The sequence below is a fragment of the Galeopterus variegatus genome, unplaced genomic scaffold, assembly GCF_000696425.1.
Source record: "Galeopterus variegatus unplaced genomic scaffold, G_variegatus-3.0.2 Scaffold6184, whole genome shotgun sequence".
Lineage (NCBI taxonomy): Eukaryota > Metazoa > Chordata > Mammalia > Dermoptera > Cynocephalidae > Galeopterus > Galeopterus variegatus.
The window spans coordinates 5,209-25,826 of NW_007732295.1; the positions used below are offsets into that span (position 1 = coordinate 5,209).

Genomic DNA, 20,618 nt, shown 5'->3' on the forward strand with positions numbered 1-20,618 from the left:
CAAGCCTTGAGCTGATGAGCACACAGAGCAAGAGTTGGCAAAAGCTGCAGCTGTGCCCTTCATATGGAATTGCTTAGAGGCTGTAGGGGAGAAGAGAGCCTTGGTGGCCCCCAAGTCCCATGGACCCACATAGGAGTGACAAGTCACAGACAAGTGAAAAAAGGAGCCACTCAGAGAGTGAGTCAACACAAGAGACTAATGCACAGTCTGCCCCATGGGAAGTGTTTGGAGTATGGGTGGTGGGGAATTCCCACTGGGGGAATACTGGGGCACAGCATAGACAGCTGACATTCCTTCCAATCAGCAGAGGACCGCTCAGTGGAGACTGGTCAGAAATATAGAAACGCAGAGGATACAGTTTGCTAAAAAGATTCAGGCCCCCACCAGAGTTTCCACACAACCCAGGTGTACTGGACCTTACAAAACCCAGAGGTATATAAGGTCAACAATTAAAACTCGAGCTGCACAAAAAGCCTTCCTCAGAGAATCAGAAGTAAAGCAGCAATTTAGCTCAACTACAAGGCTGAAGTGCTGGTCCCCACAGGAAGTTCCCCATTTTAGAAGTAAGCAAAGGACAACAAATTAGTTCCAGTGCAAAATTTAAATGATGGGAACAGTGAATAATCCAACACAGAACTGAAAGAAAAAACAATACCCACAGACCAGAGACAAAGTCTGATATTAACTAGTAAAGGTCTAACACCACTAAAGAATACCTACAAAACCTAGAAGGATGGGAAGCCCCCTGGGCTCCCAAGCCAGGGAGGGGGGATGGCCAAGATTCCTCAGTCAGCCACACCCCTCCAACATCTGCAACCAGCCCAGCGAGGACCACCGAGCTGCCACAGGAAACGCCCTGGGCTCCTGAGCCAGGGTGGTGAGGGCCAAGGGCCTCAGCCATGCCCCTCAACATCTGCAACCAGCCCAGTGACAACCACCGAGCTGCTGCAGCAAGTACCCCAGACTCCCCTGCTGGAATGAGGGTGGTGCCACAGGCCTTGACCAAGCTCTGCCTCTTTCCTACTCCTCCCACTCTATTTCCTTCCCCTTCCTGTCTCCCCTTCCCCCCAACTGCTCCACAACAATATCTTAGAATGTAAAAAATAATAATATTAATTAATAAATAAATTTAAAACAAAACAAATAAAATAAAATAAAATAGAAGAATATTACTCAATTGTTCAATATAGGGAAAACAAAATATCATCCAAGAAAAGGAACATACTCATAGCAGTTTATATGGTTCAACTAAATTGTCTCCTAGATAAGTTTCACTAACTGATTCCATTAGTAGCAGTGATTGGGCAGAATACTTATTTCCTCTGAATCTTGTGTATTAGTAAGCTTTTTGACTTTTGATTAATCAGTTAGATTTTCTTTTATTTTAAAAATTCACTTAATTAAGAATGACATGGAAGTTCATTTAATATACATTAAATATATATTATATTTAATTATATTATTATATTTATTTATTATATTTATTATATTATATATTATATTATATTTAATTATATTATATTATATATATTGTTCATTCATATATCTGCCCATTTTTTTGTTATTGTATTTTTCCCTACGTCTATCATTGCTCCATAACCTTAGCCTTTAAAAAAAAATAAAAGAACATTTTTTAGAGCAGTTTTAGATTGCAACAAAAGTGAGAGGAAGGTGCAGAGGTTTTCCACATACCTCCTACTCTGCCCCCCCATTATCAACATAGCCTCCCCCATTATCAACATCTTCCACCAGAGTGATACCTTTGTTGCAATTGATGAATCTACATGGGTACATTATGGTCACCCTAAGTCAATTTACATTAGGGTTCACTCTTGATTTTCTGTGGGTTTGGACAAATGTATAATGACATGTATCTACCACTTACAGTATTATACTGAGTACTTTCACTGTCCTAAAAATCCTCTGTGCTCTATTTATTCCTTTTCCAACTTAACCACTGGCAACCATTGTCTTCACAGTTTTGTCCTTTCCAGAATGTCACATAATTGAAATCATAAAGTATGCAGTCTCTTTGGATTAACTTCTTTCACTTAGTCACATACATTTAAGGTTCTTCTGTGTCTTTTATGTCTTGATAGCCTATTTCATTTTAGTGCTAAATAATATTCCATTATCTGGATATGCCACAGTTTTATCCATTCACTTCTTGAGGAGCATCTTGGTTGCTTCCAAATTTTGACAATTATGAATAAAGCTGTTATAAACATCCTGTGCATGTTTTGGTGTGGACGTAAGTTTTTAACTCCTTTGGGTAAATACCAAAAAATATAATCTCTGGATCATATGGGTAGTGTATATCTAGTTTTGTAAGAAGCTGCCAAACTGTCTCTCGAAGTGACTGTACTATTTTGCATTCCCACCAGCAATGAATGAGAGTTCCTGTTGCTCCACATCATCACCAATGTTGTCAGTGTTCTGGATATTGGCCATTCTGATGAGTGGTAGTGGTAACTTGTTTTAATTTGCATTTTTGTGATAACATATAATGTAGAGCAACTTTTCTTATGCTCGTTTTCCATGTGTATATCTTCTTTGATATACAATTGTCTGTTAAGGTCTTCAGTTTATTTTTTAATCTGGTTGTTTGTTTTCTTATTGCTGAATTTTAGGACTTCTTTGCATATTTTGGATAACAGTCCTTTATCAGTTTTGTCTCTTAAAAATATTTTCTCACAGTCTATGGCTTGTCTTCTCATTTTCTTGGCATTGCCTTTTACAGAGGAGAAGTTTTTAATTTTAATGAAGTCAGCTTATTAATAAGCCATTGCCATAACCAAAGTCATTAGGTTTTCTCCTATGTTATCTTCTCAGAGTTTTATAGTTTTGCTTTTTACCCAAGTCTACAATCCATTTTGAATTTATTTTTCTGAAGGGTATAATGTCTATGTCTAGATTTTGGTGGGGTTTTTTGCAGGCCTTTAAAAAATAATTGTTGCATTAAAAATGAATGATAAAAAATACTAATTTATTTTTCTGAAGGGTATAATGTCTATGTCTAGATTTTGGTAGGGTTTTTTGCAGGCCTTTAAAAAATAATTGTTGCATTAAAAATGAATGATAAAAAATACTACTGTCACTACCAGAACAAAAATTACCATTCATTCATTCAATAAAAATTTATTATATGCTTATATTTTGACTGACCCTATTCTAGCAACTGAGGATCTAGTAGAGAACAGATAAAAATCCCTATTCTAAGGGAGCTTACATTTTATTTGAGGGCTAAGTTCATGCTAGCCACTACCATAGGCCCTTTACATGAATTATCTTTTTTAAATCTCTCAAAAATGTTTAAGTAAGTGTTACTACACCTGTTTTTAGATGAGAAAGCTGAGGCTTAACCCTTTATCCAATATCACATAGAGCCAGAATTCAGACTGAAGTCTCAAACATATGTCTTAATTATTAATCTGCTATGCTTATATATAGACATATAGAAGCTTATATTGTATATCATTTTGCAAATAGCAAGAAGGATACAGCAAAATGCTTAATCAGAGGTTTTGAGCACCTGTAGCTCTGATCCCAAGATGGCAGCATTTGCTTCGGTCCTGCCTGTAGGTGCCAATGTGTTTAGCATAGCTATATCTGGTCTCCGATTGACTGGGAATACTCCCTAAGACTCCTTTTGTTTAACGCTTAAAAAAAAAAGATGTTAAATAGACAATTGGCTCTTTTGGGGGCAGACCTCTGCAGAATAAGAATAGAGAGGCATCTGAGGACCTACTTAGTGGTCTTGTGGCTTTATTTTTGTTGTAAGTTAGTGGAGAGTTTTAGCCAGTTGACATAGGAAGTCTAGGGAACACTTTCTTAGGATTTGGGGCAAAGGTGTAATGCATTGGGGTAGAAGGAGGAAAGAAAATGGGTCATTTTCTCATTCATCTGGGATTCATTGTGGGGAGTAAAGAAGGAAGGCAAATTAGAAAGCATTAAGACTGATTGATTTCCTGAATCTCACTTTGCTTTCTGAACGGGGTTGAGTGGCAAAAACCAAGTGGAGGAGAGTCCTCAGTCCCTGATCATCCTAGAGGGAGAGAACTGCACTCTTCAATGCAATTATACAGTGAGCTCTTTTAACAACTCACGGTGGTACAAACGATACTGGGAGATGTCCTCTTTCCCTGACAATCACGACGATTTATAGTGAGAGCAAAAAGCCAAACAGAAAGTTTCCATGACAATTCTGGATGCGACCACCACAGGAAGCTCTCTGCACATCATAGCCACCCAGTTCAGCAATTCAGCCTCCTACATCTGCGTGGTGAGTGCTCCATGCTCCCCAGGCACTGGTTTCCATGACAATTCTGGATGCGACCACCACAGGAAGCTCTCTGCACATCATAGCCTCCCAGTTCAGCAATTCAGCCTCCTACATCTGCGTGGTGAGTGCTCCATGCTCCCCAGGCACTTGCAGCCAGTACCCAGACCTGCACCTGGAGGTTGTCAAGGAGTCTTAGGAGATGGAGCAGAACATTATTTTTTTATGCTGTATATAACTTCACAAGTGAGCTGGTATATCTCTCTCAGACATGACTGGGTTTGAACTTGAGCCTAAATATCTACATAGCATAAAATTATCCTCTCTCTACAATAAAGTTAGCTGCCACATCTGGCTATTTCGAAAGGTAAGACTGTCATGCTGTGTTACTGCTATTGAAGTAGATGATAGTTTTGGTTAGAAGAGAGAGACCAACTCTGCCTGGGTTATAGCCGCCAGTAGAATGTTGGCTACATGGAAGAGGAGCAAGTTGATATGGCTGATGACAATATCTGATAACTTTCCTTCCCCTGACAGATATTCAGGCCTCATTACATGGATATTCAAGTTCTCAGAAAGCATCCTGTAGGGACAGAGCTGCTTCACCATTAAACCATGCTCCAGATCAAAATACCTTTCCAGGTGCTGCACCAACTCTCTTATCACCTCCTGCCACTGCTCCTTTGGAGGACATTTCTGCCCAGACTTTTCTCCCAGCGTGACACGGGCAGGCACAGCCACAGTAAAGCAACAAACAACTGCCCCTGGCTTTTCAACTAGCAGTGCTTTAGAAAAAAGACTATGTACAACTGTGAACACTGGTTTGCACAAATTAGCGATTTAAATATGATTTTAGAATTAGATGAGATAATTACTTATTGGGAAGGTAAATATCAACTGATAAAAACAGAAAGAATATACACTAAGGTACTAAAAATGGTAATCTGTAAGTGGTAGAAATATAATATTTTTATTTATATTCTATCTTACTTTGTCTATACTTCTAATTTTCTATAGTTCACATGTTATGCTTCCATCAAAATAAAGGTTTTTAAAAAAACAAAAAACAAATGTCTTAAACAAAATTTGAAAGAATGGTAGTGATCTGTCATCCTCAACTTACATAAATAGAAAAGTAAAGATGACTATACATTTCAGGAAATGGGTGACTAAGATTGACTAGTTATTGTGTGGGGCCTACATGTTAGTTCCTTTATAAGGCTTAGTGAATTGATAACTTGTGAATACATGAAACCAAGACCTGAACTGACTTTGTAACTAGTGTAGATATTGCTCAAGTATCAATACTTCAAAAACGCTTTGAATTCTAAAGCTAAAAGTAAAGCTAAATGTGTTCACTAATCAGACATTTCTTCCTGTTCTGCACCTCCTTCCAAGTATTAAGATTTCTTCTATGTAAATTATTAATTAATTCATTCAAAAATCTGAATGTACAAATAAAAAATAAACCTCAAGTAAGTCTGGATTCAAGTACAGAAAGGTAAAGAAGAACTTTTTCTGAGCTATTTTACTAAAAATGCAATTTTGGTTCATCCTTTTGCCCACCAGTGGAGATTGCCTCATAACCAGATAGCTCACTTGCAAATTTAAAGTTCATTAGCTTCCTTCTTAGGACATCCTGCTTATCCTTATGTTTATCAGTTTCTGAGATCATGACAGCAGATGTAAGAAGATTCTCCATCAATAATCCCAACTCAGTCCCTGAGTCACTATGAGGGATATGCAACTGATGCTGGAGACCAGGGAATCCATTCCTGCTTTTCCTGGGAAGAGGAATCAGGCCACCATAGGCCATGACCTCTTTCCTGCCTTCATGACAAGAGTTGCTACTGCTTGGTGAGAAGGAGGCACTGAGAACTCTGGATTTTTTACTTTTGCATTATGTCTATTAAATTCCACGAGGGCATTGGTACAGGTGCTGAGAGCCTGATGGTTGCTCTGTCTGAACTCAGCAAAACATTTTAAAAACAGTACGTAAAAATAAGGGGTAAATGACACTGCTAAAATTTTATTTTTCTCTTTTAAGTGTGCTGAAAAGGATTTTCTGTTTCAGTTTCCTCTCAATTATACAAAGTCTTAAAAATTTAAACCTTTTCCAAAACATTTGTTTTTTTCATCCAGCGACAATTCTCCTGCTCTAAACTCATTATTATGTATAAATTATTGAACTTTCTCCAAATACCACCACAACAAATCCTTTTATTTTCTGGTAATTAACTACAGAGGAGAACTCTTAATATAAACACAGATGATATTTGTCTTATCGTATGAGTGAATTACTTATGTCTCATATGACAGTGGAAGTCACAGCATCCAAGTAATCAAAATTGACTATAGTTCTTAGTAGTATCTTTTTGGTATCCTCTCCTCCAAATTTCATTCTCTACTTTCTTAAGGAGGTTCACAAGGACAGTGTGTCTTCTCTGTGTCCTCTCTCATTTACTCAGATTCATGGTGTCTTTGAAACAAAGTGGTGCTGTGCTGTGAGTCCTGCTCAGTTGACTCCATGAGATATAGTTCATATTTTCACAAACTCATTAACAAGTGAGCATTTCAATTAACACAGAGGAAATGTCACCATTTATCATTTGACTTGTTGATTATGGAATGAAAAAGAGAAGTAGCAAAATGAATTGTTAAGAGCAAGGATTTAGGAGCCTGATTGCCTGGGTTTGAATTTGATCTTGAATGCCTGTATCTGTGTGACCGTGGCCAACTTACTTAGCTTTTCTGTTCCCAGTCATAGTGGGGATTAAATGAATTAATATATGTGAAATTCTGTCCCATAGTAAATGTTCAGTAAGGGTTAGCTGATAATAAGGAATATTATTAAAGCTTCTATAATATTAAAAAAAAAAAATGAGAACAGACTCTCAACTTCCCGCAACAATAGAACTAAGAATATACACTCAGAGAAACATGCTATCTGTCTTAGTAGTGTTTGAGGACTCTCAAACCCCAACCAGAGTCCTCTGTGAGTCTGATGAACAGTATAATGGAGAAGCCCTTGGGAATTTCCTTCGTGATTTTCTCTTGGCACCTGTGCTGTGAGTTGGTGGGCTCTGCAGATATCAATACAAAAAGCAGATTGTAGTAATCTTCTCCATAGGTCTGAAAGTTATAGAAGGGTGGTTAGAGCTACTATGATCACTTGTGGGGACTATGAATACATCTTCAAAAGGTAGTCAGCCACTAATGAATCCCCTCTGCCTGTGGTTCTCTGTTTAAACAGGGGTGAGCAGCCTACATATGCTGGAGCAGAGTCCTTCATTCCTGAGCACCCAGGAGAGAATACATACCATACTTATCTGTACTTATCAAGAGAGAATGTTCTGCAAGGTCTATTGGTTCCAGCAGTATCCTGGGAAAGCATTTTATCTTTGACCTTAATTAATCAAGCCAGAAAGAGTAAGCAAACAGAAATCTTAAAGAACTGCTTGGAAAAGAGAAGTTTTATAGTGTTTTGAATACCCCAACCTCTTATACTGGATATTCAGCCACCTATTTCTGTGCTTTGAGGCAGAGTGTTCCACAAGCACCTGTCGCCTGTACCACAACCCTGTAGCTGGGCCTCTCACAGGTGAGCATGAAGGTGTTTTCTTTCTTTGTAGGAAATTTTCTTTATAATCTCTGTTTCCAAACAGAAGTGATGTATAGTATACCATCTCCTTTATGTGCTGGATCTCAATTTATGTTAAATTAAATTTTCTTTTGTTGTTATTTCTTTCCTCAATGTGATTGTACAGGTCCTGGGCCTGTTTGCCCACAGATCACTTACCCTGCTCTGCCATTACTCTAAGAGGGAAGACCCCTTCGTGACACAGGCTCTGAGTCCATGAAGTAAGTGTTCACCAAGCTGTAATTGGATTGAGTGACCCCCAAGACTTGACTCCCACTGTGACAGTGTTAAGAAGGTAGGAAATCTTATTATGGTAATTGAAAAGTGGGGCCTTGAAGAGGTAATTAGATTCTAAAGACCAAGCCTAGTGAGTAGATTAAAAATGGTGGTCATGGGCATGGTTCTGAGGGCTTTAAAAGGAGAGTGAATGGAGAGCTACTGCTCTCTCTGCTCTGCCGTCCTGCCATGTGAGACCCCTGCATTACTATAAAGCCACCACTATAAAGAACCCTCACCAGATGTGTTCCCTGGGCTTTGGACTTCCCAGCCTCTGAAACTGTAAGCAATAAATTTTGTTTTCTTTATAAATTACCCAGCTCCAGATATCTTGTTATAAGCAACAGAAATGGACTAACACATGTACCCTCACCAGGAGCATTTTACACATTGGTTCATAATCTTCATGATAGTTTCTGTGTCTGTGTGCCACCTATACCATTATTTACTTAGTTTAATATAAAATTGGCTTTTATATTAAATAGACTTTAAAGACAACTACATAAAAATTATCCTTATTTTTAAATGCTACTATCTGTAAAACCACATATTTGATGTGCTGGTTGTATTTTTTTCCTAATACAAATTAAAATGACATTATATGTGTAACGATTAAAAAGTTCATGTGTGTACTGCTTAACATGACCTCTTGTGTCAATCACACTTAAGGAAATCCTGATCCAGCCCATGCCCCTCATTTAAGAGATGTGAGAATGAGGACCCATAGGCATTGCAAGACTCACTCAAAGGATGACGCACAGCAGAATGGAAGTTAGGAGTAGAATCCAGGCATTCTGACCCCTTGTCAGTAGATTTTTCCACAAAAGATGTAAAGCAGGATCCAGGGTTTGGAGGAAGGAGTTGTGTGTTGTACATTTAAACAAAAATAAATTTTTATTATTTAATCACATGTGTTCATTTGAATAGGTTAGAAAACATAAACACACAAAAAAATAGAGCACTTCCATAATTTCATGACCTAGAAATGACAACTATTGCCATTTAAAAAAATTTTTTGCCACACATATACAGCTGCTATATAGTTTTCTGTAAAAGTGGTTTATAATATATCCAAAATGTGCTTATTTCTCTTAACATCATAATTAGATATTTCCATGCCAGGAAACATATATTGAGAGCATAATTTTAAATGATTTCCTAGATTCCATTATATAGATTTATATATCTTAAAATTAGTCAATTTTTGGTATTGTTTCCAATTATCCAGTATCATAATCAATGTGTTTTATGAACTTCATTAAAGTTATTGCTTTAATGGAAATGGAGTCACTTAAATAAGGTGAAATATGTGGCAGTGAATGCCTAATTTCCTTAAAGATATTTTTCACCAAATTGTGATTTCATCAGTAGTACATGATGATGCTGATTTTCCAGCACATTACCAATTATGGACATTTTATTTTAAAGTAGTTTTCATTTTAAGTAAAAATTTTTACAATGTTTTAATTTTTTTTCTTTTAGCCTGTGAGGTTATACCTTTTGTTGTTAAAAAATAAATAAAACAGGATTAGAAAACATTAGAGTCCACCACATAGAATAAGTATCCTTTCATATGGTACAATATTAAAACAAATAAAGTTTGAGAAACACTGTCCTGGTCCAAATTAACTTCTAGCTGGTCTCTTTTCTCTCCAGGCAATTTATTCTCTATATCCTTGTGTTTGTTCCACCACTATATCTCGTAAGTAGATAACTTGTATTGATTTCACAGATGGGACTTTGAACTTTGGACTCTTGAGTTGAAACAGTTTAAGACTTTGGGAATGAAATGAATGTCTTTGCATGTGAAAAGGACATGAGTTGCGGGGGCAGGGGCAGAATATAATGGATTGAATTATGTCCCCCAGAACTCACTGAAGCTTGAATTGTGTCCCCTAAGGTTTATGTATTAGAAACCTAGCCCCTACTGTGACTGTTAAGAGGGTGGGAAATCCTATTATGGTAATTGAAAGGTGTAGCCTTGAAGAGGTGATTGGAATGTAGGGCCCTGCAGGAGTGAATGGGTTAAAAATGGTGGTCAGGGGTGTGGTTCTGAGGACTTTGAAAGAAAAGAGAGGAGAGCTCTGCTCTCTCTGCTCCACCATTTTCTACAATGTGTTACTCTGCCATCACTGTCACCACTACCAATGCCTTTACCAGCTGTGTTCCCTGGACATTGGACTTCCCAGCCTCAGAAAATGTAAGCAATAAATATTGTTTTTTCACAAATTATCCAGTTCCATGTATTTTGTTATAAGCAATAGAAATGGACTAATACACCTTGCTACTCAAAGTGTGGACAAGCAGTCTCAGAACTTGTGCAGAATCCCAGGCTCCATCCCAGACCAGTTGAATTCGAATCTTCATTTGACAAGATCCCCAGGTGATCCTATCACTTAAAAGTTTGAGAAGCACCAATCTAACTGGTTTTCAGAGTGACTTTTCTAAAAGCATACATCAAAAGCTATCTCTACTTGCCTTAAATGTTTCAAAAACTTCCTATTGCTCCTAGAAAAAAAATGCAAATTTTAGGCTTGTGATATACAGGGTTCTGCATAATTTGAACCTCTCCTGACTCTTAAATCTCAGCTTTTAGCTCTCTTTTCCTGGCTCTGTGTGCAGAACCAACACTGGTTTCCTCTCAATTCTCTGAACTTGCCATGTCATTTGCCACATAGAGTCTTACTGTTTCATCCATCTGAAATGTTCTTCCTTCAAATCTGGAGAGCCTGACTCATCTTCATCCATCAGGTCCCAGCTCAAATATCACTACTGTAGAGAAAGACCTGAAGGACTAATGCAAAGAACTTGCCTATATTTCACATAACTCAAAATTCTCTCAGAACAGAGAAATGCCTATGTAGAGGAAATTTTCTCTAGAAATTTTTACAAGAGGGTTTCAACAGCAGATATAGGCAGGCAAGAGAAAGAACCCACTAACTCGAATGTAATCAATTGAAATAATACAGTTTGAGGAGGAGAATAGAAAGAAAGTAAAATGAACAGAGCCAAACAGACCGCGGGACATTATAAAATGTACAGACATAAGTATAACAGGAGTATGAGAAAATGAGAACAGAGATTAAGGGGGAGGAAGAATACTTGACAAAATAATGATCAAAACCTTCCCAAATTTGATTGAATTCATGAATTTACACATCCAAGAAGTTCAACAAGCACCAAGTAAGATAAAGGCAAAAAATAAAAAAATAATAAAAAATAATCCACAGTGAGGGACATCGTAATCTAACTGTCAAATGACAAAGACAAATTGAGAATCTTGAAAGCTGCAAGAAAGAAGTGACTAATAATATGCAAGGAATCCTTAATAAGATTAGCCATAATTTCTCATCAGAAATAATGGAAGTTGAAGGCAATGGACTGATACATTTAAAGAGCTGAAAGAAAAAAAAACAATAATTCTACATAATCATCCCTTGTTATCCCTGGAGGTCTCGCTCCACAACCCTCTGCAGATAACAAAAGCCAAGGATGCTAAAGTCCCTTATATAAAGGATGTAGTATTTGCATATAACCTACACTCATCCCCTGTATACTATGAATCACTTCTAGATTACCTATGATACATAATACAATGTAAATGCTATGTAAAATGTTGTTATAATATGTTTTTTTAATTTGCATTATTTTACTGTCATATTGTTAATTTTTATTTTTTGAATATTTTAGATCCATGGTTCGTTGAATCCACGGATGTGGAATCCAAAAATATGTAGGGCTGACTGCATATGGCAAAACTTTTTCAAAAATAAAGGGGAAATTAAGACATTCCAAGATAAACAAAACTTGAGAGTGTTCATAATTGTGGATCTTACCTACAAGAAACCCAAAAGGGAACCTTTCAGGCTGAAACGAAATAGCACTAGATAGTAACTTGAAGCCACAGAAAAAATAAGGAACAACAGTAAAGGTAACTACCTAGGTAAATATAAAGTCAGTATTTTTTAATTTTTAATTTTAATCTCTTCTTTTCTCCCCCATGACTTAAAGACAAATGCATAAACAATAATTATAGATGTATGTTAACAGAAACACAGTGGGTAAAGATGTGTGTATGTTTTCACATGTGCAAAAATCTCCTTTTTGATGTTTTTAATATGACTTACATATTTCAAATAACACAAAATTAGTACCATTTATAGTAGCGTTTTTCTTAAGATAAATTGCCTTTGAATGGGAACTTGCTTTCTAGTACTTTGAGGTTCATAAGACATATCTGAAAATATATTACTTTGGAAAGTGAAGACAGTTTCAAACAAATGGGGCAGAGGGCTATCATTTTCCTTTTTGGTTGATTGACAGAACCCTGTTCTTCAGGCATCTGGCGGGAGGGGTGGTTCACATCATTAGGCACAGAAGTTTTTGCAGGACAACTTGGATGCTATATGAATTCTGGCACTTTGCTAATATTTTGGCACCACCACCACATTTGATCTTTTAATGGGTTTATATTATCTTTTGTTATAAATCTGACAAAGAGGAATTCTTCTTACTAAGACTGTGCTGTGGGTCCACGTTCTATTTTTAAGGCCTTATGTTTGGTTTTCATAAATTTCCCAAGGCTGTGGTGGTTGCCAAGTTGTGTTGCTGTTACTCCTCCTTTGATTTTTCACATTTACTGAGACATGGCTGCTGTGATTTCTGTCAAGTACTGAGTACTCTTGGAGAAAAGGATTTCAGTATTAGCATCTTCTCCCACATTCTGTATCTTACACAGTTGTCTGTGAGAATGGGAAGGGTCTGACCAGGGCACCTTGGTGGATGCTGATTACCTGACTCTTGAGTAGAAAAGGCCTCACTGCATTGCTGGTCTCCAGCCACCAGCTCCTGCAGGACACAAAGCAGGCTGTGGGACAGAGGAGGAACAGTAGTTGTCTGTGCTTGTTTCTCTGTGTATCCAGTTAAGCTTCTTGCATAGATAGCCCTCTGATAGATCTGTTTGGTGGTAAGGTTATGATGAAAAGGCAGAGGGAGAGACCAGATCCATTAGCTTTCAAAATTAATTCCTAAATATCTTACACAAGAGAGGGGAATAAGAGAATCAGATGAATAAACAGGTACATTGGGTTTTATTTCGAGTCTAGGTACTGAAGGCAGTTTCATCTCTATTGCACTAACCCAAGTAAGGGATCTTTTGACAAAGATATTTTATTGGTGCAAAATGGAATGAAGAACTCCAAGCTCCTTAGTCCTTGGTATTATTAGAAAAGTGTTGCCTAGCCTGTGAGCTGGAACCATGCATATTCAGCCAGATTTTCAGCCATTCTGTTTTGAAAGGATTCTTTCAAGTCACAAGAAATTTCCTTTCAAATTGGAGATGAGGGAGTGGTAGAGGGGTATCTGGCCTGATACAGAGAGAAGCTGTGCAATACGAAATGCTCCTTGAATCACAAAAACCTCACCCAAATTTCCATAACAGAATACATTGTGACTGATTTTTCAGTGTAGGAAAGTAGCTATTTGGAATAACTGCTCTAACTCAGACAAGAGCTGACCTTAGATATAAAATCCATATAGGGAGGGGTATCTGGCCTGATACAGAGAGAAGCTGTGCAATACGAAATGCTCCTTGAATCACAAAAACCTCACCCAAATTTCCATAACAGGATACATTGTGACTGATTTTTCAGTGTAGGAAAGTACCTATTTGGAATAACTGCTCTAACTCAGACAAGAGCTGACCTTAGATATAAAATCCATATAGGCATATGCTCCCTCCCTCCAGCCTGCCACACATGTTTACCAGGACCAAATGCTTCTTAAGTATTTAATTTAACTAAAGTGTTAGATTTTTACCTTTAACAGCCCACATAACAAGAGTCTGCATTTGAATTTTCTTTGATCACCATCAAGAGTCCACATGAGGGCAGTGTTTTCTCAGGAATCCTGAGGAAAGCGCTCAAGGGCTCGTGTGTGTGTGTGTGTGTGTGTGTGTGTGTGTGTGTGTGTGTGTGTGTGTGTGTGTGAGAGAGAGAGAGAGAGAGAGAGAGAGACGAGGGAGTGGTTTGGCAGAGTAGCAGGGCTGGTGAAAAGAATCATTTTTCTAATTGGTAGAACAGATTCTTTTCATGTTTCTTAAAGCAGAAGAATTAGAAACATCTGAACTAGAATAATTTTTTAAGGTTGTAAAATTTGAGTCCTCAGTAAACCAGAGGAGAGAAGAATGAAGAAATCCTTGAGAGTTTTACTGGTGATCCTGTGGCTTCGATTAAGCTGTGAGTTTTGGGCACCTCTGTGGGAACTTAAAGTACAAAATTTGGAGTTATTGTCTATTCTAGGCCCTTGGGTAGAAACATGGATGTTTTTCCCCTCTAACTAAATGAGGGTGTGAAGCTGGGAAAAAGATAATTAAATTCTGGAGAGTAAGCATCCTCTATCCATCCAGTCTTCTTTTCTGACCGTCATCTTTTTGCACAGGTGTGAGGAGCCTGGAGGTGGAGCAGAATCCTGAATCCCTCAGTGTTCCAGAGGGAGCCACTGCCCCTCTCAACTGCACTTACAGTGACCGTGCTTCTCAGTCCTTCCTGTGGTACAGGCAGTATTCTGGGAAAGGCCCTGAGTTGCTGATGTCCACATACTCCAATGGTGACAAAGTAGAAGGAAGATTTACAGTGCAGCTCAATAAAGCCAGCCTGTATGTTTCCCTGCTCATCAGAGACTCCCAGCCCAGAGACTCAGCCACATACCTCTGTGCAGTGAGCACACAGTGCTCCCCAGACACCTGCCACCTGTACCCAAACCTTATGGGGTCCCAGGAGTACCCAATATAGGGCTTAGATTATAGGGCAGAGAAATTCTGTTTGCTCTCTAGATGCAAATGGAAATTAATAGTATGGAGTGTTTCATTGATTAGGGAAGTATTTTCATATTTCTGAAGATAATTGGCCCTGAAGGGAAATTAAAGACACAATATTGGTCTGGTTGAAATATTTTCCAGTCTTCTCTCTCCACTTTACTTTAAAACTTTTTATTTTGTCGAGGTATGGTTGACGTAGAAAAAAAGGAGGACATATTTAATCTGTACATCTTGATGAGTTTGAAGATATGTAAAACTCGTGACACCATCACCACAGTCTATGCCTTAAACATATCCAGCACCTCCAAAAGAGTCTTTTCTTCCTCTTTTTTTCTTTTGTTGATGTATGATTGATATACAGAAAGGTGCACATATTTAACATGTACATCTTGATGTCCACTCTAGTTTTATGCCACAACTTTACTTAATGGGATTGGTTTTATGATTCTTTTTACATATAAGAAAACATTTTAATATGATAATAGATATTCCCTCACAGTTCCTTACCTTGCTTCTTCCTTTTCCTCACCTTACTCCTTCCCCATTTAGTTACCAAGGCATTTGACAGTCATCGCTTCAGGAATGCAATGGCAAAACAGAAATGCAAAAGGAAGAAAGGAATCATAAAAAAAAACTGTGAAAAGTTGTAAGTCATAAATTATTTTAGCTATATCTCCCCACCCCATCTCTACCCTCAGCTGCAACTCCACTCCTGGATTAGAAAAGGATAAGTTTGATGGATAGATGGAAGGACTAGAGTCATAGGGTAAGAAGTAGTTAAAGCAAAAAGCCTAGACAGTCACAGAGATTAAAGATTAGAGAGGGTTTATGTTGCCATTTTGGGGTAAAAACAGAATAGAACTCAAATTTCTATTGGTTGTAATCTGTTACTAATGACATTGTTTATGTAGTCCAGGAGGTGGAAATAACCTGGAAATGGGAAATTAAGATTTCTGTTCAGTTTTGTTCACATAGTCACTGATGAAAAGGTGCTACCCAATTAGGATTTGCTTCAAATGCTAAATCTGCAGAACTGAGGACTTTGAACAAATATTTCCAAGTCACGGAAGACAGATTTAAAAGACAGTGAGGAAAAGCAGAAAGTTGCACTGAAACCAAGACCCTTAAATTTTAGTTGCCCTTTTATTGTGTGTCTTTTATTGTCATGGCACCCTGGAAGGAACCTGGGTGTGGTGCTATTTGAATATCTATTATGTTACTAATGGGCCATTTGATCTTGAGCTGTACTATTACATGTTTCAAGATTGGTTTCAGGATTAAATGAGATAATGTATGGTTTTAGGATGAGTTCCTTAAAAGCAGAGCCTGAATTGGGAATTCTCTGTCCATAATTTATTGAGGAAAACAGGTTGACACAGGGGTAAAGTCCCAGCAGGGACATGGTTCAGCTGGAGTCTTGATTCAGCCTGATCTCATGGGGAGCTCTGGGGCATGAATTGACCCCTCAAGATAGAGTCGATCCCTTCCATCTTGAGACAAGGGGGCCACACTGCTGAGCTTTTGTGCATAAGAATAAAGTACTCATTGACTGTGGTCTTTCTTGGAAATCCCTCCCATCTTGAGGCAAGGGAGCCACACTGCTGAGCTTTTGTGCATAAGAATAAAGTACTCATTGACTGTGGTCTTTCTTGGAGCATACTGGACAATCATGACTCAGTGGAAGAGGTCAATTTTCTAGGGAAGGGACAACAGTGAGGCAACAGTAGGCAACACTCACAGCAGCTGAGGATTGGCTACACTGGCCTGGGAAAAGGGATCGAGGCTGGGTACCAACAGTGCCAGCTATTAACATGGAACTCTCCGGATACGTGAGCAGCATTCATCAAATGGTAGGCTTTATAATTATTGTGTTCTAAATTTTATTTTTTTCTTTATTTACTGCAGTTATACAGCTGGTCTTATGAATCTTGAAGAGCTGAAATAATGTATGTTAAAGCACTTATTAACAGAAAAGATCTAAATAAATACAAGGAGTAAATATAAGGAAATATTTTTCAAAGCTAAGACTCAGGATGTTAAGAATAGTAAATAGGGAACCAGCATATTATCTTAGTTCCTTTTGGGAATGATTACCCGACATTCTGTCCATCACTTTGTTTTCAGATAGAAATTACTCTGATGATACACAATTGATGACTCTTGGTACCATGTGTAGAGAGACCAACAGAAAGAGATACCATCTCTACTTATAAACAACTAACGTTATATTGTCCTTGGTTTGTATTTAAGAATGAAGGACTGGGTGGCAGGATGGACTCCTTATGCCATTGTGCCATGTTCCCCGATAGGTTTCTTATTGAATGGGTTGCTTGGTCAGCACTATGGGCATGTGGGCACATCATGTGAATTGGCAGGCTTCTTACTAGGATGAATGAGCAGAGAACTGGCAATTAAGTTTCTACTCTCCTTTTTCTGCACCTAATGTCAGCTTGAAGGTGGTTTAACTCTGTCAACTATTCACACTAAAAACTTTAGCCTTCTCAGGTGGTTCATTTCAACTTTAGTGAAGATTAGATGCCCCGGGTAAAGACTGTCCTACTATTCTGTCACACATAAGTACATCAGCAGGTTGGAGAGTTCACAGGGAGGCTGGTGTACCTATTGCACATATTACCCCTCAGTTAACCTTTGTGTTCTGTCCCTCTCACGCTCCATCAGACCTACTTTTTCTCAACCCAGAACCTCTTCAGAATACCAAGGAGTAGGTTTCCTTTATTCACATTTCTTCCATAATCTCCTCATAGTTCATTCTGGGCTGTTCTTTTCTCCTCTGTTTTATCCATCAAGTTGCTCACATCTACTTTCCATCTAATTACAATTATTGATATATTACATCTTTTTATTACATTTAACATTACAGACTTAGGTTCATCCTGTTTATAATTATAAATTCTATTTCAGTATAAATTTTGGAGAAATAAGAAGAGAGTACATATGCTTAATTAGAAATTTTAAATCAGAAGTACAGCTTAGTAACATTTAAAATTTCAAATTGTACAATTTGACTGTACATGTGAGGGAAAATCTATAGGGAGTATCAAGGCATAGATCAGAAGCCCAAGGGACAACTAATTTCAGACTGCTCCAAGCCAATGGAGTATATAGAAAGGAGTAAGTTTGTTCTGACTTTGTGAAAAGGATCCCTGTTGGCCAGATTCTCATTTTGTCTGTGATTTTTTCCTTAGTTTGTTATTTCACTTTTAGAATTCAGTGATCTCTATGCTGAACTAGATTGTGTGAGGATGTCTTCTCCCTCAGATTTTCATCTTATCCTTAGCACATACAGCAGACTGCCCCTGTTCCACAGGCCCTGTGCCCCACCCACACGGGCTGCTGCTTGCTTAGCTCTGTGCAGTGTCACTGTCAGTGTCTCCCACATCTTCTATACCTTCCACAACTTCCTCTCGTTTCTGGTCTGCTGGTTGCATTCCTTCCAGCTTTATTGAGTTCGTGTAGGTTCACTTTTCTTTTTCTCTCCTTAATTGTTTCCAGAATCACTATCTACATGTCATATTTTCCTTACCCTTATGGTTCTCCTGTTCTGGTTTCTCCACAGATGGGCCTCTGTCAATGTTCTATATAGTGTGGCATCCCCATAATTTGGCGTAATATATCAGTTTATTCTGAGCATTGACAATTGAAACAGGACTCTCTCTTTTTTAAAACATGAAAAAAGTTATTTCCTCCTAGCCTTACAAATATCAAACTTGTTGAACGGAACCCAGGGAGTCTTCAACACTTTTTCTGCTTGACAGAGAAAACTATTGTCTTTATTAATTTGTATTAATGAATTAATTGACAATTTGGTCCAGGTTGATTTAAGTATCAGTCTCTTGTCTAATTTATTTATTTCCTTTAGCACCAAATAAAGAAATAATCTCTTTTACACGCTCTGATGAAGCTAAGGGCCATAGGAAGCTCAGATCAGCCTGCAGCAATTGATCTTCTCTGCATAATGGAAGGCTTTAAAAATATATATTTAGAGGGTCTCAATAGTATTACAAAGTCTAGAATATTGTGTTCTGTGACTAAATTCTCAGTGAAGCAAATTACTCTTATATTTTTACACAACTCACATTTCTCATGTATTTTAGGATTAATACCATGTACTACAGAAGGTGACATTATTGCAGATTCGGGAAGGAAGAAACAAGTTCTGTAAAACAAATTACTCTTATATTTTTACACAACTCACATTTCTCATGTATTTTAGGATTAATGCCATGTACTACAGAAGGTGACATTATTGCAGATTCGGGAAGGAAGAAACAAGTTCTGTAAAAGTTTTGATATCACATCTGTGAAACGAGGAGGAAACAGCTCTGTTGGATCGTCGATCCCACCGCTGGCCTCCAGAGGGCGATGTTGCACACAGGAGACATCTGTTATAGAGGTGGATCCTATTCACCCTCTGAGCCCCTCCTCCCTGCAGGTGGCTGATGCATCCTCACTGATGTCTGTGTAGATAGGAACCTGTGACGAGAACACAAGGCCAGAAAGCATCCAGTCTCCTTAACGGAGAGCCTCTTTCTAACCGTTTTTCACACTTGTCAAATCAAGGGGCTTGTCCAGCCCAGCCCTCCACTCCTCCTGGCTGCTGAGGCTCAGTGACCTCGGCTAGGGTCCCACCTGTTCAGGATTTTGCAGTACTTCCACTGCTCAGCCATGCTCCTGCTGCTCATCCCTGTGCTTGCGGTGATTTTTACCCTGAGTGAGTAATATTTCATTCCCTTTCTTCTTTGCACGAAAGTGACTGTGTTCAAATTGGATCTGAATAGAGACACCTTTCTTCATAGCCGTGTCGGTGCTGCTTTTACTTACACAGCATTGATATTGCAGGAGGAACAGGAGCCCAGTCAGTGACGCAGCCTGACCGCCACCTCACTGTCTCTGAAAAAGCCCCTCTGGAGCTGAGGTGCAATTACTCATCTTCTTTTTCACCGTATCTCCTCTGGTACGTGCAATACCCCAACCAAGGACTCCAGCTTGTACTGAAGTATGCATCAGGGAACACCCTGGTTAAAGGCATCAAAGGTTTCGAGGCTGAATTTTTTCAGAGTGAAACCTCCTTCCACCTGAAGAAACCCTCAGCCCATTGGAGCGACGCAGCTGAGTACTTCTGTGCTCTGAGTGACACAGTGCCTGGGACTGCAGGGGGAGCTGAACACAAACCTCCTGAGACACTGGGAGTCTCAGAGACTCAAAAACTCAACCTGGGGAGTTTTCAAGATCTGTTTTTCCTGTGCCTCCTGCGAAGATGAATAGGGAGGGTAGGCTGAGCCCCGAGGAGTGCTTGTCTCCTGAATAGTTGCTTCAGTGTCAATGTCATTGCCACATTCAGATACACTTTGTCCCAGATGGAGTTCTGACGAATTTCTTCAGGAGAAACTCTTCATTCCCACTCCGAGTCCCACGCCCTCCACTCTGAAGAAAATATAAAGTGCCAGAGCTCTGAAGTAAAAAAGGCAACCACATTTTAATAAAAATGCATTTCTAACATTCATTATGATAATCGGCACTGTCTCTGGTTTTGATCAATGCCTGGATAACTAAAGCACTTGGTTATAATGTTAGCTGACAAGCTA

The 20,618-nt window shown here is 38.5% G+C and overlaps 1 pseudogene and 2 gene segments (V, D, J or C); all 3 read left to right on the forward strand.

Moving 5' to 3' along the window:
• Positions 1–3,551: 3,551 nt before the first annotated feature.
• LOC103605931 lies at positions 3,552–4,478 on the forward strand (annotated as a pseudogene).
• Positions 4,479–14,328: 9,850 nt separating this feature from the next.
• Positions 14,329–19,498, forward strand: LOC103605932. The segment is given in 3 exon segments: positions 14,329–14,431; positions 14,634–14,911; positions 19,286–19,498. Coding segments are annotated over 3 exon segments (543 nt in total).
• A 200-nt stretch (positions 19,499–19,698) lies between these two features.
• Positions 19,699–20,294, forward strand: LOC103605933. The segment is given in 2 exon segments: positions 19,699–19,748; positions 19,859–20,294. Coding segments are annotated over 2 exon segments (486 nt in total).
• Positions 20,295–20,618: the final 324 nt, after the last annotated feature.